The 27,363-nt window shown below is 41.5% G+C and overlaps 1 protein-coding gene across 2 annotated transcripts in view; it reads left to right on the top strand.

Annotated features, from left to right (window-relative positions):
- Positions 1-27,363, top strand: part of EYA4 (EYA transcriptional coactivator and phosphatase 4) — a 247,795-nt gene that overhangs the window by 18,239 nt on the left and 202,193 nt on the right. For both annotated transcript variants that reach the window (XM_060239663.1, XM_060239706.1), the window contains exon 2: positions 7,082-7,182. In XM_060239663.1, the coding sequence (XP_060095646.1) occupies positions 7,150-7,182 (33 nt within the window). In that variant the 5' untranslated portion in view covers positions 7,082-7,149. The remainder of the gene's footprint in view (positions 1-7,081; positions 7,183-27,363) is intronic.

A 27,363-nucleotide genomic window follows, 5' to 3' on the forward strand; every position in this document is an offset into this window, starting at 1 on the left:
TATGGAAGTGATATTCACAGCAAATTGTGCTGTGGGTTGATTGGCCGTGGCCCCAACTTGTTTCAAATGAAGCACAAGACTCCATCAGTTCTGGTAAAAACAGAGTAGACAACCAGATGATGGCAGCTGCCATCTTGCCCTGCTGTTCCCTCTCACCTGCAGCCTTCACACTGTGGCTGGCTCACCCACCCTCCCTGGGGGCAGCATGAGATTACCTGTTCACTATATAGGGCCAAGCAGGAAACTGTAGTAGAATCATGGACTCATTGAGTTGGAAGGGACCTCTAGGGTCATCTAGTCCAAACCCCTGCACAATGCAGGAAACTCACAAACACCTCCCCCTAAATTCACAGGATCTTCATTGCTGTCAGATGACCATCTAGCCTCTGTTTAAAAACCTCCAAGGAAGGAGAGCCCACCACCTCCCGAGAAAGCCTTTTCCACTGAGAAACCGCTCTAACCTTGTTCAGTTCCGCAGGGCCTGTAAGACGACCCTCTTCCGGCTAGCCTATACCTAGCTTGAGAATTTTAACGTAACTTGCCGGATTTCTTTTATATACAGTTGAAATATTTATTAATGTTTATTGATAACTATGGTTTTATCTGTTTTTATCTGTTTTAAATGCTGATCCCTTTATATGTTTAAATATTGTAATTTTACTGGATCTACTACTGGAAGCCGCCCTGAGCCACTCGTGGGAAGGGCGGGATATAAATCTTAAATAAATAAAAATAAATAAATAACAGTCAGGAAGTTCTTCCCAATGTTGAGATGGAAACTCTTTTGATTTAATTTCAACCCATTGGTTCTGGTCCTACCTTCTGAGGCCGCAGAAAACAGTTCCACACCATCCTCTGTATGACAGCTCTTCAAGTACTTGAAGATGGTGATCATATCACCTCTCATTCGCCTCCTGTCCAGGCTAAACATCCCCAGCTCATTCAACCTTTCCTCCACACCATCTTCATCGCCCTCCTCTGGACCCGTTCCAGCTTGTCTATATCCTTCTTAAGATGTGGCACCCAGAAAACACAATACTCCAGGTGACGTCTTACCAGAGCAGAGTAAAGCGATACCATCACATCACGTGATCTGGACACTATACTTCTGTTGATACAGCCCAAAATTGCATTTGCCTTTTTAGCCACCCCATCACACTGTTGACTCATGTTCAGTATATGATCTACTAAGACCCCCTAGATCCTTTTCGCACATACTACTGCTAAGACAAGTCTCCCCCATCCTATAACCATGCATTGGATTTTTCCTACCGAAATGCAGAACTTTACATTTATCCCTGTTAAAATTCATTTTATTGGTTTTAGTCCAGTTTTCCAGCCTGTCAAGGTAATCCTGTATCCTGTTTCTGTCTTCTTCTGTGTTTGCAACCCCTCCCAATTTTGTATCATCTGCAAATTTAATAAGCATTCCCTCTATTCCTTCATCCAAATCATTGATAAAGATGTTGAACAAAACAGGTCGCAGGACAGATTCTTGAGGCACTCCACTTGTCACTCCTCTCCAAGAGGATGAGGAACCATTCACAAGCAATCTTTGGGTGTGAACTGTCAACCAGTTACAGATCCACCTAACGGTAACAGGATCCAAAGTGCATTTTACCAACTTGTCAACAAGGATAGTATGTGGAACCTTATCAAAAACCTTACCGAAATCAAGATAAACGATGTCTACAGCATTCCCCTGATCCAGCAAGGTAGTCACTTTCTCAAAAAAAGAGATCAGGTTAGTCTGACATGACTTGTTCTTGAGAAAACCATGCTGGCTCTTCGTAATCACATTCATTCTTTCTAAATGTTTCAGGACCGACTGTTTGATGATTTGTTCTAAAACTTTTCCAGGTATAGATGTCAAGCTGACGGGTCGGTAGTTACCCGGATTGTCTTTTTTCCCCTTCTTGAAGATGGGGATAACATTCGCCCACCTCCAATCTTCTGGCACCTCTCATGTTCTCCAAGAATTCTCAAAAACAATAGAGGCTCAGAAATTACATCCGCAAGCTCTTTTAGAACCCTTGGATGCAATTCATCTGGCCCTGAGGACTTAGTTTCATTTAAAGAAACTAGGTGTTTATGTACTACTGCTATGCTGAAGGAATGAGCCATCAAGTCACAGCTGGCTTACAGTGACCCTGACTTACAGACACAAGATGTTCTGATGTGATTTGCTGTTGCCTGTCTCTGTGTCATGACTCTGGTATTCCTTGGAGACAGCTAATTTTAATTTGGATGCAACCCATGAAAGGGCTTTTCAACTGCCACCCACAGATTATGGAATTATCTTCATCAAGAAATAAAATTTGCCAGACTGAGCTTTTCTGGAAAGCCATTAAATTAGACTTAAATAAGGATTGTGTCCTGTTGTCCCGAGGGCTTTTTAAAATAGTGTATTACATGATTTAATCGTATAATTTTAAAATTTACTATCAAATTTACTTGCTTGAGGACCTTGCATGCAGAAAGGATGGACTACACCATTGTCGATGGGATACAACTGAAGGTCAAACTGTTGGGAGAGTTTAGCATACTGATGTCTCTCTCCTTCCCCCACCTGAGTGATTGTTTGGGACATTTCTTCATGTTTCTTCTGTGGTGCTAGTTTGCTAGCTTACTTCCTTGGGCAGGCTAAACTAAACAATAGCTGCTGAATACAAGAGAAGGCTAAGCCTGCTGCTGCGCGTGCGTCTAAAGTGAGTTATCAGCCTGTTAAATATATAGGATAGGGTACATTATAACCTGAGCTAACTTTGGGGTTTCAGATTTTGTGAGTGACATTGGTTTCCTTGTGGATTCTGTCTTCCATTACCATCTTGTGTTACTGTTGCATGTCTCTTCTTCTTCTTCTTCTTCTTCTTCTTCCTTGGGATATAAAAACACTTCATCAGCTTTCAATCCACATCTGTAGCAACAAGTACTTGAAGATGGTGATGATGTCTCTCTTCACACTAACTGTCTACAAGTCTGGGAATATTGAACAGACCACCAAAACAGTCTTACCTCAGAGACAGATACATCTCCAATGCTCCTCTGTGTCCTCTCTGTCAACAGGCCTTAGAAAGGACAACTGCTCTACTGCAGCCTCACCAAAGGCGTCATGGCTGCTGCTGGCAACAGACCTCTGCCACCCCATTAATGGCCCACACAGATGGGCTCCCAGCAGACGCATCCTCCAAAGGCTGCTGGGATCGCCAGGGAGCCATCGTTGTAATGCAGCTTGGTGGCAAGGCCTACCCCCACCAGGAGCATTTCTCAGAGGCCATGGCTGCCACCTCTTTCCTGTTACTCCCTCTCTCCCTCCTCCCCTCAGCCTTGCCCCAGGACAAATGAGGGAGCTGCAACTGGGGAAGCTGCTAGCCAGAAGCTGTTGCTAGGCAAGTGAGGTTGCTTCTGTCATTAAAGGGAGAGACCTCAGCTGAATAGAATGCCGTAGAGTCCACCTTACTTTCTCCATGGGGAGAGAGATCTGTTGTCTGGATTTCAGTTGTGATCCCAGGCTCCAGCTGGAGGTTGGCTACCCTAGGTCTAGCTGCTTGCTACTGCTGTTGGAAAGGATATTGGATTGCCAATTCAGATTGGAAAATTCCAGATTGGGGACTTGAAGGGTGGAGCCTGGAGAGGGTATGGTTTGAGGCAGGGTGGGACCTCAAATAGAAACAATGTGATAGACTCCACCCTGCAAAGCAGCCATTTCCTCCTGCCAATCCCACCCCAACCCTTGGTATTTCCTTGTTGCCAATCTCCAGATGAGGGCTGGAGATCACTCAGAATTACAATTGCTGTGCAGATGGCAGAGAACAGTTCCCCTGGAGAAAATGGCTGCTTTGCAGGGTGGACTCTGTCATTATACCATGTTAAGGTTGCTTCCCTCCTTCTTTGGTCCACACTGTGAAGAAAGATTGTATTTTTCCAAAGTAAAGGATGTGCAGTGGGGGGGAGATTCAAAGCTGAAGTTAGATCAGTTCCCCTACAGAAAATGGCCACCTTGAGGTGCATACTCTTTGGTATACCATAACACAACAAAGCCACGCAAAAAACCCCTGGATCATGCCACAATGATGCTAAATGCTGCAAGGCTGAATATGGCAGGAAAACATGGCAAAAATGCACTGCAAACAAAAGGAATGCTAAGCTTCAGTGTCTGTGTGACTGTTGTCATGCCCCCTGCACCCCCTCTAATTATTCTTCCTTATCTCCATTATGGGCCTCTTTCAGGACTTTGAGCCACCACAGCCACAGGGACACACACACACACACGGGGGTGGGGAGCCAGCATCTATTTCAGCTGTGGGGTGGGTGGGAAGACAGCAAGAGGGGTGAGTGAATGCCAAGGGTTGGGGTGGATGGGAAGGCAACAAGGGTGGAGTGAATGAATGTCATGGGTGGGAGGAGTAGTGGCATGTCAAGGATGTGGGGGTAGTTGAGAGGAAGAGGTGGTTGAGGGGTGGGTGGTAGTTGGAGGGGGGGAGAAGACACCAAGGGTGGGAGGGAATTTATTCAGAGCTGCTTTCTAGAGCCCATTGTATTTTTCCTGAGAACAGGCCTTATTCCTAGTATAATCAGAATCTGCTTGTGCTGACTTTATGTTATGGACATGGCAATCCTCCTGTAGAGAAATAGTGAATTTCTGGGAAGATTGCTTTAATTAATAAACAGTTAGCCACTCCCATCCTCCTACAGTCTTTAGGTTTTAATCAGTTTCTTGAGTAAGAAAAAGCAAAGAACCTTAAGAACATAACAGAAGCCATGTTGAATCATGTCAGTGGTCCATCCAGTCCAACACTCTGTGCCACACAGTGACCAAAACCCAGGTACCACCAGGAGGTCCACCAGTGGGGCCAGAACTCCAGAAGCCCTCCCACTGTTGCCCCCAGGCACCAAGAATACAAAGCATCACTGCCCCAAACACAGTGGTACATCTATATCTTATACTTAATAGCCACTGATGGACCTCTGTTCTATATATTTATCCAGTTTCCTCTTGAAACTGTTTTGTAGCTGCCACCACTTTCTGTGACAGTGAATTCCACATGTCAGTTACTCTTTGGGTGAAGAAGTACTTTCTTTTATCTGCTAATCTTATTCTTAACATGCAAGTCTCATATATCATCTTCACATAGGATTGATGCTTCTCTTCATATTTAAGAAAAATGGAATACAAATATTTTAGTAAGAAAATAGTAATTCTCTCTAAAATTCATGTTTTAATGATCTGATTCACTCTCATTAATGTTCTCTGAAGAGGTAAAATCCTTGTGAGGGATGTTGCAACTTTATTATTGCATGTAGAGTTGTTTGAAATATCTCCCAAACCACTACTTGTCTCTTCTTGAAAAAGTATGAATTCAGATTGTGGTCACAGAGATTTTCATATCATGCCATATGATGGTAGACTTCTTATTTGATAGCTGGTAGCATGGATGCATATTTTCCCCTTTCGTTGTTTTTGTCCACTGGCTTTTAAAAGGGATTTATTGAATACATACATGTGAGATTTGATAATCCATGCAACTTTTAAAAATAAAATTAGACCAAGGAATACAGGAATCTAGAGTTCCTAATCACGGATCCTTCTTGGAAATTCCCATATGATGTTTTGTGCATATGTTCATATGATCCTTTAAAAATCAAATCAATAAGGACAAACTTTATATCCATTGGAGCGCCAGAGTTTGTGATGGGGGATTATAATAAGCCTCCTGATTATCCCTTTTAGTATTGGCACCCTGCCCTAGATTCTTGTTGATTTGAAACTATAGTGGTCTCTACATAATGGTTTCTTCTGAATACGATCATATATTATTAAAAACTGCTTCCATTTAGGTAAAACTGGATATTACATTCAGCACTGAAGTTGAATTCTCTCTCTGTAATGTTTAAGTATACTTAAATGAGTTCCCCTGTGATTTTCTGAACTGGCAGTGTCTGGATCCGAAGGACTGTGAGCAGAGCTCCAGTTGTGGAATGGAACTTATCTTTCTTCCCCCTCCTTATTGAAGCCCACTGTACTTTCTGAAATTCTGCCTTGTGCATCAGAAATCTTCAGAAACAGCACTCAGGATGGTTGGAATCTACAGTGAGAGTGGTATATTGATGAAGATTGTCACCAATAATTTGGAACAAGGGCAGAGAAAACCTGATGACATCAAGGCTTGGTTTAGTGTGCATAAATATAAGGAAAAAGAACAGTTAGGATTAGGTGAGAACTGTTGGTGGATGCCCCATGTCAAGCAAAATCTATGTCTACTTTTAGGTATTTAATAATTGCTTTATTTTGCCTGTGGAATATAATGTGATTCTACAGTGCTATTTCCATCTAATAGGTGGTGGTTAAAATGCAGTGGTGTGCCTGCTGACAGGACGCCTATACAGGCATGTATTCAGCTGGTGCTCTGCTAGTTGCACTGGCTGCCAGTTGGATACCAGATCCAATTCAAGGTGATGGTATAAACCTTTAAAGCTCTTAGCAGTCCGGGACCAGCATATCTAAGGGACCACCTCTCCCCATATACCCCCTGGAGAACTTTACGCTCTGCTGATCAACATCTTCTGATTGTCTCTGATCCAAAAGATGTCCACTTTGCCTCAACTAGGGCCAGGGCTTTTACTGTTCTGGGCCCTGCCTGGTGGAACAAACTCCCATCAGAGTTCCAGGCCCTGAAGAGTCTGCTGCAATTCCTCATGGCCTGTAAAACAGCTGTACTGCCAGGCCTTTAGATGAGGTGGTGGACATCACTGAACATTGATATTGTCTCCCTGTCACATCCTGGGCCACTTTGGAAAGTGACTGGTTATGATTACTATCATTTATTGTTTTTGTTCAGCTAGGGACCAGGATTTTGAAATGGTTGACTTCAAAATTTTTAATTAGTCAATTGATTTGTTTGGCTTTATGTTTGAATTAGTTGTTTTAGAAATTATGTAATTTGTTTTATACTTGATGTGACCCGCCCTGACCCCATCTGGGAAGGGCACGATAGAAATGTGAATGAATGAATAAATAAATGGAGGAGGGTTGTTTGACTGTATTGTTTGACTATATTGGCTTTTTCTCTCTTAAAACTAGGACATCTGGCCGTCATTTAAAGGGAAAGTGCATCTCTTTGTGGAGGAAAAGTAAAGTGAGAAACCTCCATGGAAGACACTCAGGATTTAAATGAACAGTCAGTAAGTAAGAATTTGGTTAAATAAACATTTCTGTATAACATGTACTTATAGGGTGATCTTTTACAGCTTGAATTATTGTGTGAAATCTAGTATATAGATCAGCTGTAAGTAGGTAAAACAGGAATATCAAGGACCTGGATTCAGGAACTCTTTTGGTATCCAAACAGTGCTTTTGTTGGCAGGGGCTGAATTATGTTTGCCAGATTACATTGACCCTAACTTAGCCTCCTACTATGTTGATGATGATGCTTTGGTTCCCTGGAGGAAAATTATGGGAGATTCAATAGGGTATTGTGGAGAGGAGAGGCAGAAAGTACCATTGAATAAGCTTTTATACATTTGTAGTGATTTGTACATGATGAATCGAATTCAAAGCTTGTGTTGAATCTCTTGTTTTGTTGTTGTTGTTTTTTGCTTAGATGTTATAGTTACATTTACCAGTTTAACTATCTTCTCTCTCTCTCCTGTTTTGTGATGTGCAGTTTTACTACCTAAATTAAGGAATAGTATGTCTGGTATGAATTTTTTCCCCCATTTGAGGATATGAACTTAATTTTGTAACACTGAAAAAACCTCTCTTTAATCTCATTATAGAACCAATTGGTAGGGAAAATCTTACTCCACTTTACTGTCCTATAAAATTAATAAATAATGCTAATTTGTAAGGATTTATAGCAGATAATGTCCTATTCATATTAAATGTTGCTGGGATGACCCAGTTTTCTACCTGGTTTAGTTACATTTGACTTACTTCGGCCTTTAGATATGTGAGCTAGAAAAACTCCTATATGCATGATTTGTTAAGAACACTATACTGACATGTTAAAAAATGAACGATCAAAGTTGTTTAGAAAGATTAATACGCTGTGCTCATTAGTAGCTACTTCTGAGCCCAGTGCTGTTCATTAATGGATGATGGATTCTTCAAATCCATTGATATTCATAGAACTGACTTCAGATGATAGGCTCAAATTTGAAAATGATCTTTGTCAATCGTAGAGTTGGCAGACTGTAGCAAAATGAAATCCAACTGTAAAGGGTTGTACTCACAAATGTAAGAATGGAGCAAATGGCTATGAGTGACTACCTTACTGAACAACGTAATACTGTGACACAGTTCTGTTTTACTTATACGGTATTATCAGGACCATCATTTCCGAGAGAAATTAATACCTTCTCTGTTCAGTGCTGGTAATACTAGATCTAGAGTATGGTATTCCATTCTGGGCACTATAGTTCAAGGATATTAAAAACTTGGAAGCGATTAATTTGAGTTCTTTGAGGATGATAAAGCACAGATGACGAACTAGTGGATCATACTCAGAGCTTGTTGGCAATTTCTGTGGTTCCCTTCTTACGCCATCTTTCTGTCATATTTGACTGGCAAGGTGTCATGTCTTATCTGGCAGGAAATCAGAAGCAAGTTTTGATTTCCAACTCACAGTGGTAACTTGGAAGGTAAAAAGCAGGTGACTGCTGTGCAGCTGCTCCTTATGTGAGTTTTTCTTAGTGAAACTGACAAAAGCCAGATTAGTGGAATATGAAATTTGAAATCCCACAATTTGAAATACGAGTCCTCATATGAAGCAAACCCAGAGCATTTAGATTTGAACCTTAGAGCCAGCTAGTGAGCACTTCTAGACTGCATTCAGACAGGCATTTTGGCCCAATACAGCCCCCCCCCCCCCCGATTTAAAAGGTGCATTTACTCACACACATCTGGGCCACAAGTGCACCCACCTCATCTTCCACACAAAGTACTTCCCAGTGGCAAACTGTTGAAGTGCTTGCATTGTGCATTTCCGGGCCATCTGAATGGCAGGGGTGCACCATGCAAGCACCTTCCATGCGCATGAGCAGTATGACTGCTCCTGTGGCGTTGATGCAGCCCATGCTTCCCTCAGCAGCTGGGCATGCACCATCTGCTTGTGGCAGGGCACTTCAAACTGTGCCAACTTTTTGAGGCTGCTGTGAGCTGCCCATCTAAATCCAGCCCTAGTGATCCTTTCCATTTCTCTAAACCTTCCTATTATCCCCTTCCCCTAAACTTATTTGGGAGTGGAGCAGTGTTCCCTCTAAGCTGAATTAGTGTGAGCTAGCTCACAGTTTTTAAGCCTCCGGCTCACTTATTTTTGTCTCAGTTCAAGGATGGATGGCCCCAGAGAAAATTAATTTAGGCAGTAGCCAAATGGCTTGCTCACAATTTTAATACCAGGAGCTCACAAAGTAGAATTTTTGCTTACAAGACTCCATGGCTTAGAAGGAACATTGGGGTGGGGGCACAATATCAATGTAGCAAATGCAAGGAGACCTAGGGAAATTTAGTTGTCAGGACCTCTGAGAGCAATGAATGGATTCTAGAGTTCTGAAGAGCATCCCCCACCCTGCCAAGCGCTCTTCCAGTAGAGATCTTTTTATGATTACCTCAAATGTAGACAGGAGAGAGGAGAATTTTATTGCCACAGTAAGTTTGTTGCCACCAAGTAAGTTTAGGGGAGCCAAAGCGGTCTTGGGATGGTCTTGGGAGGGTGGTAAGTGGGTTAGGGATACTGGCTGGTTTTACACTGTGAAATTGGTGCAATATTATCCTGTTGGAGAAAAAACCGCTTCAGTTTGATCTGTTTCTGGGCTATCAGACAGCCGCTGTTGAAACAGCAGGATCTTAGCAGTGGTCCGTGGTTGCCCATTCACACTGCAAGTGCGGCTCAACCATGGACCTCCTGCGGAAAGGTTTTTTTTTTAAAAAAAGTCCCCCATGTGTGTGCTCAAGTAGAGAAGTGCACAAGCACACTTTGGAGAGGGGTTAGGAAAAAAACCCCCAACCATGCTGGAAACGGCTTGGTGCGATCACACAGCTCTTCCACTGGGGCGCTGGGGCATTCAGACAGCAGCCAGTTATGCAACCTACATCCGATTCAGGGGGATGATACCAGGAAAATCTAGGTAGCTTTTATATGTGGATAGGAGGCATCTGGAGACAGGGTGGGTATGGGTGTGGCTCAGAGGGCAGATGTGCTTGTGTGATCGTGCACTTTTAATCCGAATAGGAGGCGGGGCTAGGTCGGGTCAAATCTCCTGTGTGAAACCACCCAATATGATTTAAACTAGTTTTAAAAAATTCTTTATAAATGTTCACAAAATCTTATTTTTGTGCACTTGCAAGGAAAGCCAGCAAAAAGCTAACTGGTTTCAATAATTTTACTGTGGGTCAAAAAATGTGTGAGAAAAGCAATGCTTCTTATGTCAATATGGAAAATGTGAGCCTGCTTGCAGGAAGAGTGAGGTATAAATTCAATTAAAAAGAGCGAGAGAGAGAGAGCCTCAAGGATTACTGTATCATTAAAGTGGTGATTTCCCATTTCCCAACAGAAGATCTAACAGTGCAATCCTAAAGATAGTTTCCTGGAATAAACCCCACTGAATAGACCTGAACGGAATAGACCTGTGAGTTCTGTTCATGGATTTTTCTAGTTCTTAAATTTTACAGCTTTCTTGAAAATGCAAGAGATGCAATGCTTTCTTGTAAGAATTAACACCTGAACAGATTATGTTGTGTTATGTTTTTCTGCAAGATATGTATATATAAATGAAAACAAAGTAATGTTTGTAGGTGTTTCCAGAGAAAAACAAATGTTTATTATAAGTTAAATAAATATTTATGATAAGGAAACAAATGTTTATGATAAAGATTAGTTGTTTGTTTTGATTTACTTCTAAATGTAAATCTCATTTTGTAAAACATCAACAAAAATCCAGTGGCTAAATTGCTAGTATTAAGATTTCAGAAGAGGCCTCCTTAGAAACGGATGTAATTTTATTCTGCAGCTTTTTGTGTTAAGATTAGGGGTATGCACTCAGTTCAGTCGAACTGAATACAATCCCGAAAAATAGCTTTGGGCTGTATTTTGGTCATATAGCCGCTGAAATTTGGCGGCTCTTTGGCTCCATTATATCCTATGGGCCATTGAAGTCAAAAGCTCAATAGGATATTTGTGAATTTGCAGCTAAAGGGGTGGGGATTTGAGATAGAGTCTCCAAATTTGCAGGGTACCTGTAGGAGCCTCCAAGTTTCAAATCCCCAAGTTTCAAAAAGATTGGACCAAGGAGTCCAATTTTATGGGACCCTAAAGTGGTTGCCCCTACTTTCCCATTGTCCCCTATCATGGGAAAAACTTGCAAACACAGGCAGCAGTCAGATTCTCCTCGAGAATCTCTGCAGTGGAAAGTCAACTTATGGGGAGGATGCTTGTTTGCAAGAAACATAACAGTGCTATGTGCCCAGCAGAACAAGTGCCACTGTGGCAGTGCCAGGGCCATACACAGGACCTTACTTCAAATCTCAGAATCTCTCTGAATTAAAAACCGGGGAGGGGGGTGCTTTCTGCAAGGACTGCAGCACAGAAATAGTGCATTGAATGTACTGGTGCTAAGTACAGCAGCAGAGCCCTGTGCCAACCTAATAGTGACCAGCCCAGTGGCACAACCCCACCAACTACTGTCCAGATGCTGAACCCAGCGCTCTTGCAGCCTGGGTATACTGAGAGATGAATGGACACAAATCTGAAATGAAGATTCACAAAGCTGAGCAACCTGTTTTACTGCAACATCATTTCAGAAACAGGCTGGAATCTTCTCTCTTCTATTAACCGTGCCTTCTTCTTCTGTTCCAGCCTGTTCAATGCATAGGAGACAATGGGAAAGGGAGGACAACCACTTTGGGGTCCCATAGAATGGGAACCTCTGATCCAATCTTTTTTGAACTTGCGCCTTTGTTGGGGGGAGGCTTCTGCAGCTACACTGCCAATTTGGCGCATCTTTTTCAAACCCCTTACTCCCCAGCATCAATTTTTCCACCATGGGGAAATTGACACAGGAAATTGCCATAGGAAATCATGGGGAATGGTCCAATCTTTTTGAAACTTGGGGGTTCTGTGGGGGAGAGGCTCCTGCAGCTGTCCTGCAAATTTGGAGCCTCTACCTCAACCCCTCCCCCCCCAGCTGCCATTCATTATACCCTATTTTGCCCTTGACTTCAGTCACCCATAGGATATAATGGGAATAGCCAAATATCTCCGGAATCAGATTCAGCTACCGAATCTGCTATTCAGTGATATACATCTCCCTGATTTTTTTTTAGCCCTAAATATGATTTTTTGAATTTTTTTCTTTTGCACACCCCCAGTTAAGATCACATAGGTTACTTCATTTTAACTTAGAACTTAGGTCCAGGTATTGTAAAATTGTTAAGCTTGGCTAAATTTGGTGATATGTTTGGTACAGGACACTAAAATATACATGCATGTTATTTGATTTCCATAACTTTCTCTCTCTGTGTGTGTAGAGTGAAGTCAGATCTCAGCCAATTTATGACAGCCACACAGGATTTTCAAGGCAAGAGACATTCAGAGGTGGTTTGCCATTGCTGGCCTCTGTGTAGCAACCTTGATCTTCCTTTGTGGTCTCTCATCCAAATACTAACCAGAACCAGCCCTCCTTAGCTTCTGCTAATTCTTATTTGCATCCATCACTATAACCACATTATTTGCACTAAGGGGCAATTGGTCTCCTTTTTTTTGGTAGAGACAGGCTTTTTAATGAACAAAATAATGAACAAAGGGCAGCACAAGGACCTTTGGGTTGTGTAGTTTCAGAGCAGGAGAAATAGACATTAGGTCAGTTCAGTGTTGAAGTACTATTCCTATTGCCCTTGCAGCAAGGCATCCTTAATGAACCAGCTTTGCAGCTAGAGCAGTCGACAGCAGTGTGCATTTGCGATGGGTAAAAAATTGGTAATTTCCATATTTAAATCCTCTACTTCTGTGTTAGTGGGCAAAGTTACAATAGGTACAGTACAATAATAGAAATCCCAAATTCAATTTTTGCCATTATCTAAGGTAAAAGCAACTTGTGGGAAGTGAGCAATAAAAGGAGCAGTGCATTTGAAAGTGTTGGTATAAGATTTATAAAATGTCATTGACCTAATTTTTAGTTTAAACTTATGAAGCTTCATTATATTGACTCAGTTTGGTGTAATGGTTAAGTAAGTGGACTCTTCTCAGGGAGAACCAGGTTTGATTCCTCAGTCCTCCACTTGCAGCTGCTGGAATGGCCTTGGGTCAGCTTTGAAAGGGCAGCTTCTATGAGAGCTCTCAGCCCTACCTACCTCACAAGTTGTCTGTTGTGGGGAAGGAAGGTAAAGGATATTGTAAGACACTCTGAGACTCTAAGATTCAGAGTGAAGAATGGGATATAAATCCAGTATCATCATCATCATCATCATCTTCTACTGAGCTTCCTTTCGGCACAGAGCCTAAAAGGCACCATATTATGGTGGTTCGAATCCTATGGGGGGGCAATCTTAGAAGGCAGTGCTGGGCATTCCTGCTCTGGCCCATGGCTGTTGACCTGTTGGGTGCTGCAGGGTTCCATCTAGTCCCCAGTGCTATTTAATATTTGTATGAAGCCACTGAGAGAAGTCATCAGGAGTTGTGGGCTGCAATGTCATCAATAGGTAGATGATACCCAGGTCTGCCTTTCTTTTCCACCTAATTCTGAGGATATTCTGACAATGCTTGGAGTTAATAATGTGCTGAATGGGGGTTAACATACCGAAATTTAATCTTGAGAAGGCAGAGGTTCTTTGGGTTAGTAGAAAGGCAAACTTCAGATTTCCCTTGACTTGGTTGAGGTTATTACTCCCCGTGAAAAGCTAGGTTTGCAGCTTGGGAGTGCTACTTGATATAGCAGTTACCTTAGAAAACCAGATGGTTGCTGTGGCTTAGAGTGCATATGCCCAGCTCCAGCTGGTGTGTCAGTTGCATCCATTCTTGGATCAGTTAGACCTAGTCACAGTGATCAGTGCCTTAGTTACATCTAGACTGGACTATACTGATGCACAGTACTTAGGGCTTCCCTTGAAGAGTGTTGGAAAGGTGCAACAAGTGCAGAATACAGATGCTAGACTGCTGGTTGGGGCCAGCTCTTGGAAGCATATGTCCCCAATACTGCAGCAATTACACTGGCTATTGATCTGCTCCTGAGCCTAATTTTAAGGTGTCAGTTTTGTCCTTTAAAGACTTTCATGGCTTTCATGGCATGGGTATCTGAAGGACTGTCTTCTGCCATATATTCCTTCCATGTAATTAAGCTCATGTGGAGATAACCTCGTTGTTGTCCCACCACTTAGATGTTTGTTTGGTGGGAACATGAGAGGGGGCCTTTTCCAAGCATCCCCAAAATTATGGAACATCCGCTCTGGGGAGGTACACCTAGCTTTGCTATCTTCAGAAGGCAGTTGAAGAAAGTTTTCTTTAGGACTGCATTTTGATAGCTTTTATTATTGGCAGTTTTTAAAGTGTGGCTTCTATATGGGTTTTATAATTGTTTTTGTTGTTTTTTATATGTTTTATTTATATTATGAGCAGCTCTGAGTTTTGTAAGAAAAAGGCAGCTGACAAATGTTTTAAATAAATATGTATGCAAAACATATGCTCTACCATCTAACAGCTCTTCCAATCTTGTATTAGTTTTTTTAAAAAAATTAAATAACATGGACAAACAGAAATTTGTCTCTGACTGGCATGAGCTGTATTTCTGTCCATCATTGACAAATATTTCCTTGTTGTGAAGTCTGAACGTGGCATTTTATTAATTTCATATTATCTATCTGCTATGTTCTTCCTCTTTAATTCTTGATTATGCTGAGCAGTAACTGTCACACTCTTGATGCAGTTTATAGAGCAGCTATAGAGTTAACTCCTCTGAACTACAAGTAATATTGCAAATTTTATATGAAGATCTTGAAACTATGTTATTTCTGCCTTTTCTCATGTTTCTTTGAAATTATTGTTATAAATGAAATAAGCATCTAATCCAAAATGTAACAGTCTGGTATTTCAAAACCTACTTTAATAAATTGACTATTGTGAACTCCATGGATCCCTGGAGTCCTAGGCCGAGGTCAGACGTACATAAACTGACGAGATGGGCATGGATGAAAGCCAGATGCATGTTAGATTTTATGTGGTTGTCCAAACATCAGCATCTGGCAATGGTCGTTGGCTTGTTCGTGTCCCGAACTGCCACGACTGAGATGTGGACTTTTTTGATAGTACATTAGATCCGGAATAAGAATGCTTCTGACGACTCCTGCACATACTTTCTATGTTTGTACGCTCCATTGTAGCCGACTCGTCGCAAGCGCACATCCGCTTCCCTGCGAGAGCCCACTCCAAATTATATCATTGCACCAGCAATTGTTGACTCAGCCTTCCAACCTTCTGAGGTTGGTAAAATATGTACCCAGCTTGCTGGGGGGGACAGGGTAATGACCGGGGAAGGCAATGGCAAACCATCCCGTGAAAGATCTGCTGTGAAAACTTTGTGAAAGCAGCGTCACCCCAGAGTCGAAAACGACTGGTGCTTGCACAGGGGACCTTTCCTAAATGGGGGGGGGAGGCAGATCGGCCACCTTTGCCTTCTCCCCGCCAGGTGGAGAGATGGCAAAGAGAGTTCCTGTGCTCCCCCCCCCCCATTTAAACACCCTGGCGGGGTGTTCATTTTTTGTGACAGTCTACGTTGTTTGATGCCTGTTCCGGCCCATTCCGGCTTTTACCCTGTCCTGTTTAAATGGGGAGGGGAGGAAGATGACCCACCTTTGCCGTCCCCCAGCCAGGTGGAGAGACAGCAAAGAGAGTTGCTGTGCTCCCCCCCATTTAAACACCACGGCGGGGTGTTTAAATGGGGGGAGGAAGATCACCCACCTTTGCTGTCTCCCCACCATGCGGAGAGACAGCAAAGGGAACTCTTGGGCTTCCTCTCCCTGGCTGGGTGTTTAAATTGGGGGGGGGGGGGGCAGATCACCCACCTTTTCTGGCACCTTTAAAAAAAAAAGCCAACCAAGATATCCCACAGTACTAGGCTTGTGTGAGTGCGGAATGCCATCTCAAAAAATGAGGTCCGGTTGAGACCTCTGATAATGACAGGACCAACGCTGCTTAGAGCTGAAGGATGGAGGGATGTCTGATCAGGAAATTCGTTGTAAAAAAGCTGCGGGGTATAATAGCGACGGGTTAGGGATGGATATAATGGTGAGTGTGACCGCAGCCCTAAAGAGGTATTTTTGGAACTCCACTGAGCAGTGTTTCCCAAGCTTAGGTGACTAATAAGACAGTTTTGTTACATGATTTGTACACCAGCTAATTGAAATCTTCTCTGTTTTAGAAATAAAAAACTGTAACTTGCCAAAATCTTGCTTTGTCTATTTCAAATATTAGCTTCTGTAAATCTTGAGAATATAGCCTGAATTAAAAAAACACAAAACACCAACATTGGACATTCCATGAGTACACAAAGGAGGAAAACACAGTGTGGCTTATTTTTCTTTCAAGACAATAACAGTTATTGTTCAATTGAGGAAAGTTTGAAAGCTTTGGCTGTCTGTCTGTCTGTTTTGTTTTGTTTTGTTTTTTGCTTTTTCTGTATATGTAGCAGTAATTATCTGGCACTCTAGAATGGAAAGATTTAACTGGAATTTGTACAGTGTAGGCATTTTAAACTTTCTTCATAAGCAATATTATTTTGTGGCTGTTTGCTGAAAGAATTTGAAAGGTGAAACATTGAGATTAGTAGTTTTCATAAAACACATATAATGGCTTTTGAAAAAAAAATCCCCTGAGAGAATTTGTTCCTTATACATATTTATATATTTATAATGCAATAAGCATACCAGGTACAGAACAGAAATTGGAATTTATTTAGTTACATTTTCTATAGTCTTCCTTTCTTGCTGAGATTCAAATTGGATTACACAGTATAAAAAGCAATTCAAACAGATAGAATATAACATTCAAATGTTTTACACTGTACAGATTTCTCTAATTAGAAGCCCAACTTGTTCTGAAGGCCTTTACCAGTATTCCATTTTGAACTGTTATACAAGGTTTCATTGAGTGTCCTTTTTTCAGTCAGTCACCTTGGCAAGGAGGGCCTCCAAGGGTCATGGCTCTTTTATTCCACATGTAGTTTTACAGGAGAGCACAGCACTTTGCCCATGTCCTACCTTCTTCCTGAATGTTAGGTCTTCATTTTATAGAAACCAAGAGTTATATCTGCTTTCCTTTTGGCCAAATCCTGTACATTGTGAAGAAAAGCAGAGGGACACCTTGTGTTGAGAGTTCTCAAGGTATAACTATGTGAGGTGTATCTGTTTTAAATGTTCATGTCTCTTTAGTTTCATAGTAATATGTCTACATGAAAGATCATGTGGACAGAAAGTCTCTATGGTTACTTTGAGTAGAGACACCAAGGAGTACCTTGTTCATACCTGTGAGATTGCAGGTGGTTCCTTTACAGGAAATTTTGACCCATTTAGTTAGATGGGCTGCTAATTCACACCTCTTCAACCTAATGTTGATATTTATTGCTTTTTTCATTTGATTGGACTTTTAAAAACACAAGTCAGTGATGAAAATGTAAGGAAAGAGTTGTGTGTTACAATATTTTACCATAGACAGAATCTACTTCAAATAGTTTCAGTTCACTTTGATGGGATATATTCTCCCACTGATAAGAATAGGATTTTAAAATGCTTTTTTTTCTGGTCATGCTCTGTATTTGTACATGGAATTAGGAAGGTTTGTTGTGAAGAAAGCTGTTTGAGAGTTGCTGTGAGTATTGACGATGTTCTTTGCTTTTGTAGGGAAAAGATCCTGGGACTATATGAAAACAATATACTTTAGTGAGTCCTCCTGGTATAGCTCCCATGCATGGAAGATTTCCCTTTGCCCCCTTCATAGAATCATAGAGTTGGAAGGGACCTCCAGGGTCAACTTTCACAATGCAGGAAACACACATATACTCCCCCTAAATTCACAGGATCTTCATTGCTGTCAGATGGCCATCTAGCCAGTTAAAAACCTCCAAGGAAGGAGAGCCCACCACCTCCCGAGGAAGCCTTTTCCACTGAGGAACCGTTGAAATGGTCAGGAAGTTTTTCAGTACGTACAAAGATTGCACAACAGTCCATTTCAAGGGTTGGGAAATCAGTGTTTGTCTCTCTTGTCAGTTCAGTTCACTTCAGTTTATTAGGTTTAAAAGTCCATAAACACCATAAAATTAACTTAAACCTTTAAAAGGTTTTAAACATTTAACAGAAATATGCCACATTTGTTATACAATTGTGACACAAACTGCTCAGCAAAAGTCTTAACCTTGTAGATTCCGAACAGGAAGAAAATTTTAAGTCATTTCCTCAGGAACTTATCTCTTTTAGCTGCATGTTTTGGACAACAAAAAATATGTGGGCAAGTGAATCTGTAGTTCCTAATGGGCAGTCACAATAGCTTGCTAGGATGCCCTGAAAATGACCCACCTCTTGTGTCATGATTCAGTTATGTTTCTTTGTGTTTATTTTCAGTGCAGAAGTTCTCAGGTCCGAATCCCTGGAATATCATCTCCAATGTCAGGGCTGAGAAAGACCTCTGCTGAATCTTATATAACTTATACACCAAGCTTGAATAATTTACTCTATGTAGGAAGGGCTCTGTGGGAATATGACAGGATGCAGAGACCTTTCTTTACCTGTAAGGTCAGTTGCATTTCCTTTGTATTTGTCCTGCTGCACAAATCAAGGGAAACAGAGCCCAGTTAAAAGCCCTATGGCAATCCTCTATGCACATTCAGTATATTAGTGTTTACACAGAGTTAGCCCTAATGTAGCCCACTGGTTACAGAGGACAGGGTCCAGAGTCTTTGGAAAAGGGAGGTGAAGGGCTGATGAGCAAGGGGATTAAAAGAATACTTCTTACTTATTTTTATTGCTCCCCCCCTTTCCCCCCCTCCACTCAGTGATGGCATCTGAAAGTCTTGTCTTCCAGGCATTGATCTTCTGGTAGAAGTAACCTAAATAGGGGAGTCCTGGTGTATTTGTAGAGGCAGGGTTTTTGATTTATGGCATTGCAAGCACTGTAACAAAGCAATTGCAATGAGTTATACAGTTGTTGGAAATAAAAGAAAATCTTCTAGGGAAAGTTTTCCAGATCCCAGATCAATAGAAATCAGTATGTTATTTAATCAGTTGTACAACATTCCTGTGTACCCTAGACTATTTCTTCAAGGGTTAGTTTTTGAAATGTTTCCAACATTGCTTGTGCTGCCTAGAGGCTAGCAAAGTATTTTGTAACATTAATTGTTGACTACCAAATTAATGGATTATATTTTTCTCAAATACTGATTCTGAATGGAGCTTACCTTTTTGTTATGAAAGTTACTCGTTTCCAGAAATTGTATCTGCTTTTAGCGTTAACACAGTGCAGACACTTAGAGATCAACTTAATTGTACTAGCACTGATGACAACCGTGGCCCTATCTGAGTAGATTGCATTGTACAGCTTCATACCTCCCACACAGATTAAATCCTGGCATCTCTATTTTTGAAATTAAGCACCTTTCCCATTAACAGCATACAACAACCAAAGAACACATACAGATTGTTCCTTTCTAACAACAATCCATTCCTCATTTCCCCTTCATCTCCAATAATACTTCACAAAACTAGGTTATTTTTCAAAATACTCTGCCATACCTTCCTTGTTAAATTCCAATTGACTGCCTTCTCTGTCTTAAGGATAAAAAAAAGGTAAAGGTAGTCCCCTGTGCAAGCACTAGTCGTTTTCGACTCTGGGGTGATGTTGCTTTCACAACGTTTTCATGGCAGACTTCTTATGGGGTGGTTTGCCATTGCCTTCCCCAGTCATCTACACTTTCCCCCCAGCAAGCTGGGTACTCATTTTACTGACCTCAGAAGGATGGAAGGCTGAGTCAACTTCAAGTCAGCTACCTGAACCAGTTTCTGCTGGGATCGAACTCAGGTCGTGAGCAGAGGGCTCTGACTGCAGTACTGCAGCTTTACCACTCTGCACTATGGGGCTCTTGTCTTAAGGATAGCAAATTTGAAAAAGGAGTCAATGTCTTAATTTTAATCAATGTGACAACTAAAGATCAAGACCATTTTAATGTGTTGCTAGGTATGGGTTTATACCTTAAATATAAATCCATTACAGAAATTATTATCTGAGTCAAGCCTGCAACAGGGCTCAGTTTACGAGATAAGTTTTAATAGTAGGATTGACTACTGGAATATGATAACAAAAGTACTTCTGAGAATAAGCTTAGTATATATGGCTATCATCTGTTTGAGTTCAATTTCGGAGGACTAACATAGTATAGATAATAGATATGTCAGATTATAGCCATAAAATACATATATGGCTGTAATATGACACATCTATTACCTATGCTATGTTTGTCTCCATGAGTTGAACCCGAACAGATGACTGCCGTAAATACTAAGCTTATTTTTAATCTGTTAAAAACACCTTTATTATTCTATATGCTAATTTACTGCCCACCCTCTATATGTATCACTGTTATTTCTGTTTCCATTTCATTGTATCCAAAGAAATGTGTGTGCACACCAAAGCTTATGCCTTGAATAAAGCTTTGTCAACCAACACAGCTACCCACCTGGATCTGTCTCCATTGATGAATAATTATGTCCCTTGAGAATTCAGTAAAGGGAGCCTCTGAGCACAAATTCTGTCAGGGTTTTCAAGTATAAAGGCTGAACCCTAAATTCTCTCCAGGCCTTTCTCTCCTGCAATGACAACTTACCCCAGCGCCATGGGAATTTAAATTTTGTAAAAATGTTATGTATGATGCTTTTTCAATAAAGTATATATGTAGCTAAACAAAAGTCTTTCCTTCTGCCTTCCATCTCCTACCTATTGTAGCTCCAGCTATTGTCTTCATGATCTGGAAGAAGGAAATAATCACTAGTAAATATGTTTAACTTTCACTCACTATTTTGGTTTTTGAGAAGAAAGCAGGGGAAAACATTCTATATGAAATAATTTAATGCCACTTTCTTTGTCTCAGTGAAAATTTAGAGAGGCATCAACAATTATATTTGCTAGGTGTTACTAGGGCTTTTTTTGAACAGGAACGACAGGAACGCAGTTCCGGCTGGCTTGGTGTCAGGGGTGTGGCCTGATATGCAAATGAACTCCTGCTGGGATTTTTCTACAAAAAAGCTCTGTGTGAAACAATGGTGACATCAGAGGGTGTGGCCTAATATGAAAATGAGTTCCTGCTGGGCTTTTTCTAAAAAAAAAGCCCTGGGTATTACCATAACAAAAGAGCATAAAAATGCAGAGCTTCATATACAATATTGGGAGACTGCTTGTTTGTAATGCCTGGTCTGGACTTTAGCTGCAATAAGATTCAAGGACCAAACAGAAATAACAAGCTTAGTTTATATGGCTACCATTTGTTTGGGTTTAATTCTGCAGGACTTCACAATGAGTGCGATCACATGAGAGATTTGGCCCAACCTAGTCATGCCTCCCCTCTGGATTTAATGTGCATGATCACACGTGCACATCTGCCGCCTGAGTCCTCTCTATACTTAGCTCATTTTAGAACAGGCTGGGACTGGATTAAATAGCTACCAGGAAATCTGTGAAGCACACGCAGGGCACATTTCCCAGCTGTCTGAACAGCCAGGGCATGTGATGCACATGCCTTGTACGTGCAGGAGCAGTCTGAATGCTCCTCTAGGCCTGTGCAGCCCTTGCCTCTCCTGGCAGCAGGGAGGTGGCTGTGTGATTGCCATGGCACGCATCAAAGAGCACTGATTTTTTTCAAAACTGGGATACTCCCATGCCAAATTCCCAGTGTGATCCCATCCATGTCCCCTGCCCCCGAATTAAGCCTTAAATCTGTTAAAAAAAAATCATCATTATGCTGTATGCTAATTTACTGCTTACCCTCTTCCTATACGTAGGGACTGGTAATTTCCATTTCATTGTATCTGAGGAAGTGTATGTGCACACGAAAACTTATACCTTGTTGGTCTTAAAGCTACCACTGACTCAAACTTTGTTCTGTGAGTAATTAAGAAATTAAGAATTAAAGCAGCTTCAGAATTAGCCCTTCGTATTGAAGAGGCTGGGGGGAAAGTGTAGATGACTGGGAAGGCAATGGCAAACCACCCCATAAAAAGTCTGCCGTGAAAACATTGTGAAAGCAACGTCACCCCAGAGTCGGAAATGACTGGTGCTTGCACAGGGGACTACCTTTACCTTTTTTACCTTAATGAAGAGGCATTGTTAAGTGTATCCAGTAGAGAGATGGTTTTGTCTCCCAGTGTAGCTTTCTCTAAATTTGAAAGAAAGTAGTGCAGATTTTTTTCTTCAAAATATGGTTTGAAAACTTTAAACAGAATAGCATATTCTTGATTAAGCAGAGGAATGGGTTATTATTCCCATTTGTGTCTGGCAAGATTTTTTTCCTGTATTCACATCTGCTGCACCTCAGATTTATAATTAGTAGTTAGTGTCAAAGGGTGAGATGGGGTCAGAGGGAGCAATCTGTGACTGCTTTCTACTCCAAAGACTTCCTCTCCAGGGTTGCCAAGTCCAACTCAAGAAATATCTGGGGACTTTGGGGGTGGAGCCAGGAGCAAAGCTGTGATAAGCACAATTGAACTCTGATGGAAATTCTGGCCATTACATTTAAAGGGACCACACATCTTTCAAATGCCTTCCCTCTATTTGGAAATAATGAAGGATAGGGGTACGTTCTTTTGAGGCTCATAAAATTGGACCTCCTGGTCCAATCTTTTCTAAACTTCGGGGGTGTTTGGAAGAGAGGCACCCAGGCCTCAGATTCAGTGAAAGCTCACAGGAGCAGTTCCACCTCCTCCTCCTGAGAGTTCCATGTCCTTGTCCATTGAATAGTATGTGCAGCTGTATAACAATACCTGGATAAGCTCCAGCACCTTTTTTTTCTACAAAATGACCGCTGGAGGCACCAGAGCCTATGCTGAAAATTTGGTGCCTTTACCTCAGGTAGCCGGCTCGAGGTTGACTCAGCCTTCCATCCTTCCGAGTTTGATAAAATGAGTACCCAGCTTGCTGGAGGGGAAATGTAGATGACTGGGGAAGGCAATGGCAAACAACTCCGTAAAAAGTCTGCCGTGAAAATATTGTGAAAGCAACGTCACCTCAGAGTCGAAAATGACTGGTGCTTGCACAGGAGACTACCTTTACCTTACATTTACCTCAAAATATATAATGCCAAGCTAATAATTTCTGAAATCACTTTGCATTTAAAGTATAAAGTCTTGCCTAGATACACAGTAAAATTTGTTTTGATCCTTAGTTGTCATGTTGAATAGAGTTAGATATTCACTCCTTTTGAGATGGGCTATGGTACAGATCAATGCATGTTTGCAATTTAACTCATTGCATTTCTTATTTAAAGTCATTTATTTATATAAATGTATATTTTTGTCCCTATATTCAGCTTATGTATATTGATCCTATCAAGAATACTCAAAATACTATGGTAAATTAAATATCTGTACAAGGTTATTAGCAGATTTTGCCCTCCAGTTTACTATAACAATAGCTAACCTGTTATATGAGGAATTTGTATGGATAGTTCTAGTTTTGGAATGAAAATTAACATGCTTGATTAGGGAACAAAAACTCATTCCAGCAAGCACTTTTGTTCTACCAGTTCTGTTTATTTGAGCATATAATTTTGAAAGTAGGGTAGGGTAATTCCTCATTGTGGATGTTTAATTGTTTTGTAACTGAAGAAACCAAATTCAGCTTTAGTTAAAAGGGGAGTGATCCTACCACCCCACTGGACAAAGTCTGATGGCAGAAGTTTGAAGTTAGATGGGTGCAGGGCTTGTAAGTAGGCCCTGTAAGCTCTTGGAGGATTGGCTACATCAAGGGGGATGTAGCCTAATATGCAAAGGAGTTCCCGCTACAAAAAAAAAGCCCTGGATGGGTGGCAACCAAGGAAGGGCCTTCTGGATCATAGCACTAAACCTATAGCACCAATAGAGGGAGACATGGATATTAGTCTGCCTCCCTCTATTGGTGTCTTTTCCTTGCAGGTGATTGATTGAAACTTTATTTTAATACAAGGTCACCTCCAAAGAATCAGCAAATAATAAAATACAGCAACACGACAAGGATAAGACAATGAATAAAGATTAAGAGGGGGATCAGAAACAGTAGAACTATTGTAACCTAGATAGACTAGACAAGCTCGATCTCATCAGATCTCAGAAGCTAATCAGGGTTGACTTTGGCAAGTACTTGGCTGGGAGACCTCTTTGGAATACCAGAAGTTGGGAGATATAGACAGGCTTTATTTAGCTACCTCTCTGGATATGCTCCAGGCCCCCTACCAGTCACCAGAGATCACTGTGACTTCCAGGTACACACACAGACAAACTCACACATGCACCCATAAATACAAAAATACCAAAAGAAAGAAAGGAAGAAAAGTAAAGTAAATCCTTCATCCAACAGGCAGGCGAAGTTACTGGGACTCAGTCAGCCGCTTGCGTATCTCACACACCCATAGGCAAAATTTGGCAACTTTGTGTGTTATCTCCTCAGAGAAGTCTGCAGCGGGGGAGAGATATAAAGTTGTTCACATCTTCCCTTTAAAGTTGACAGAATTGGAGCAATATACTGATATCAAATGTCATTATAGAATGAGTAATGCAGAAGAACGTGTTCAATAGACTCTACTTTCTCCGTATGACATTGACAAAGCTGTTGAGAGATTGGGACACAATGGTATCAGCCTTCCAGAAGGGCTGAAGGTAGAGTATTAAAGAATGCCAGGGTAAAGATTCTCCAATATTTAGAGACCGCAGAGGAGTTAAGATAATCTACCAGCAGGTGAAGATTTTTTTGTCTGGTATAGTCCTGATAACAGTTAATGCTGTTTATATATTTTTATTGAATTTATTATATACCTTAACTGTATTTTTAATACTGTGTTTTCCTGTTACGATTTATTATTTTTTTCAAATCAACCTATTGTATATTGATGTGCTTAAGGCCATTGGCTGAAAGGAATTCCATCCATCATAGCGGTTTGGCTTTAGTTTGTAAGTTTTAATTGTTTTAACTTTTGTTGTTATCCGCCCTATTCGGATATTTTGTTGTTATCCGCCCTATTCGCAGGAAAGGGCAGAATACAAGTTAACAAAACTAAATAATAATAAATAATAAATAAATGGCCATGGTTCATGTGATAGGCACAAGGTTTTCCCTTTTTCCCATTTGTGTCATGTTTTATTATTTGCTTATAGATTTGATTTATACTCCTCCTTTCTCCCAAATGGGGCCTCAAATCAGCTTGCATTGTTCTTCTCTCTATTTTAGCCTCACAGTTATATTGAGAGAATGTGACTGGCACGTCATCCAGAAAGTTTCCATATCAGAATGAGGATTCATATCCGCCTCCTTTTATGCATACATCTTCAGCTGGGCAGGTTGCAGCCTCATGCGTAATGAAGATGCTGAACTTTATTTGTTGAGATTCCATTCTGTTTTGCAGCGTAGGGGTGATACGTTGGGGGTGATCAGATGAGCAGTTTGGCCCGCCATAGCCACCCCTCCCCTACAGATTAAATGGCCTTGATCACACATGCATATTTGACCCCTGTGCCCCACTCATCCTTACTTCGTGCTATGACAACTCCCAAACGGATTAAGTAGACAATGGCAAATCCCCTGTGGCTACCTCAGAGGTGCATCTACAGTGTGTTTCCAGGCGTCTAATTGCCCTGGTGTACCAAGAAAATGCATGAGTAGTGTGATTGCTTCACTCTGTTTCCAGTGCTTCCTTTTCCTCCCTCTAACCCCACTCCAAGGAGAACTTGTGCACTCATCTGCTGCTGCGCATGCACAGTGGGGCTTTTTAAAAGAAAACAAACCTATTACTTGTGGGTCCATGGTTGTGATGTGTTGCTGATGTGAACAGCCAACCATGGTTCCGCAGTGCTTTGATCCAGCTTAGCCGCTGTCTAATCAATAGGAGGCAGCACAAAATTGAATGGCTTTTCCAGATGCAGGATGTTGATGCAGCCAGTCTGATTGTACCCATTTTTCTGCTCCAACAAACATCAACATACCTCCTACTGAAAACACTATTACAGTACAAGAAAGAGATCCTTATTTCCCTACAATATTAAGCTCTGGCTGAAAAGACTGTGTAACAAAAATCTACCTGCCTTAGCTCCAAGAAAGTTCGGACTGTGTGGTGTTTGAAAACCCTCCAACACCTGTGCACTTTGAGAAGTGAAGTTTCACTCCACTGGTATTAAGGGCAAGGCAACCAGCATGTCCTCATGCACTGTGAGGCTCTTGATCATTCAGCTAGTTCCTGGGAAGGCCAGTGGAGTAAGGAGCTTTGCAGCCTTACTAGCAGGTCAGGCAGCAGCTTCTGCACCCTTTCACCTCTCTCTCTCCACTCCTAAGGACATGATGAGCTGAGGAGATCCCACCCCCACTCAGACTGTACTCTCAGGGACCCATAGCGGCATGGTGCAACCTGGTAGTAATAAGGAAATGTATCAAGCTGGCACTTGCTACCACTGCCATGCCCTAGGCATCCAACGCCCTATATCTGGTTGCACCCTATATCATGGAAGCAATGACTGTAGGCAAGGCCCTGGCTGCCTGCCACCCAGCTGCAGCAGTGATTCCTGTGCTGATGCTTGCCATGGTAGCTGCTGCTATGTCTGGGGGAAGATCCTGGCTGCCTGCCACCTGGCTGCAGCAGTTTAGTATGATGCCTGGGTGCTGCTTACTTCATTGTCTGTTGCCATCGCTCTTGGCAGGGGGCTCAGCTTAGCACCCCTCCATATGGGAGGGAAGCAGGAGTCCTAGGCAATTGCCTAGGCCCACATAGTGGATAGGCTGCCCCGTATTGCCCATATATTGTGTGCTTTCTGTGGTTTTGATCATTTTTTAAAAAAAATAAATCATGAATTCATATTACCTTCCCATACATTGCATATCACAATGCATCACTTTCATATTTACGTCTCATTAATATACAAAATAATCTCACAAAACACAAAAATATGATCAATTACAATCCAAAATTCAATCACATTCAACTAAAAGCAAAGTCTACTAGCAAAACTAGTGCTTATAAAGAAAACTTACATTAGCTTAGCAGTATATATTTGCTAGAACCACTACTTAGATATATCCTAGGGTTTCCTCCTTAGTCTGCTATTTAGATTTATATCCCAGTACTTGATGAATGGAAGTCAAGACACAACAAGCCTTTCCTGTG

The sequence above is a fragment of the Heteronotia binoei genome, chromosome 1, assembly GCF_032191835.1.
Source record: "Heteronotia binoei isolate CCM8104 ecotype False Entrance Well chromosome 1, APGP_CSIRO_Hbin_v1, whole genome shotgun sequence".
Classification (NCBI taxonomy): Eukaryota; Metazoa; Chordata; class Lepidosauria; order Squamata; family Gekkonidae; genus Heteronotia; species Heteronotia binoei.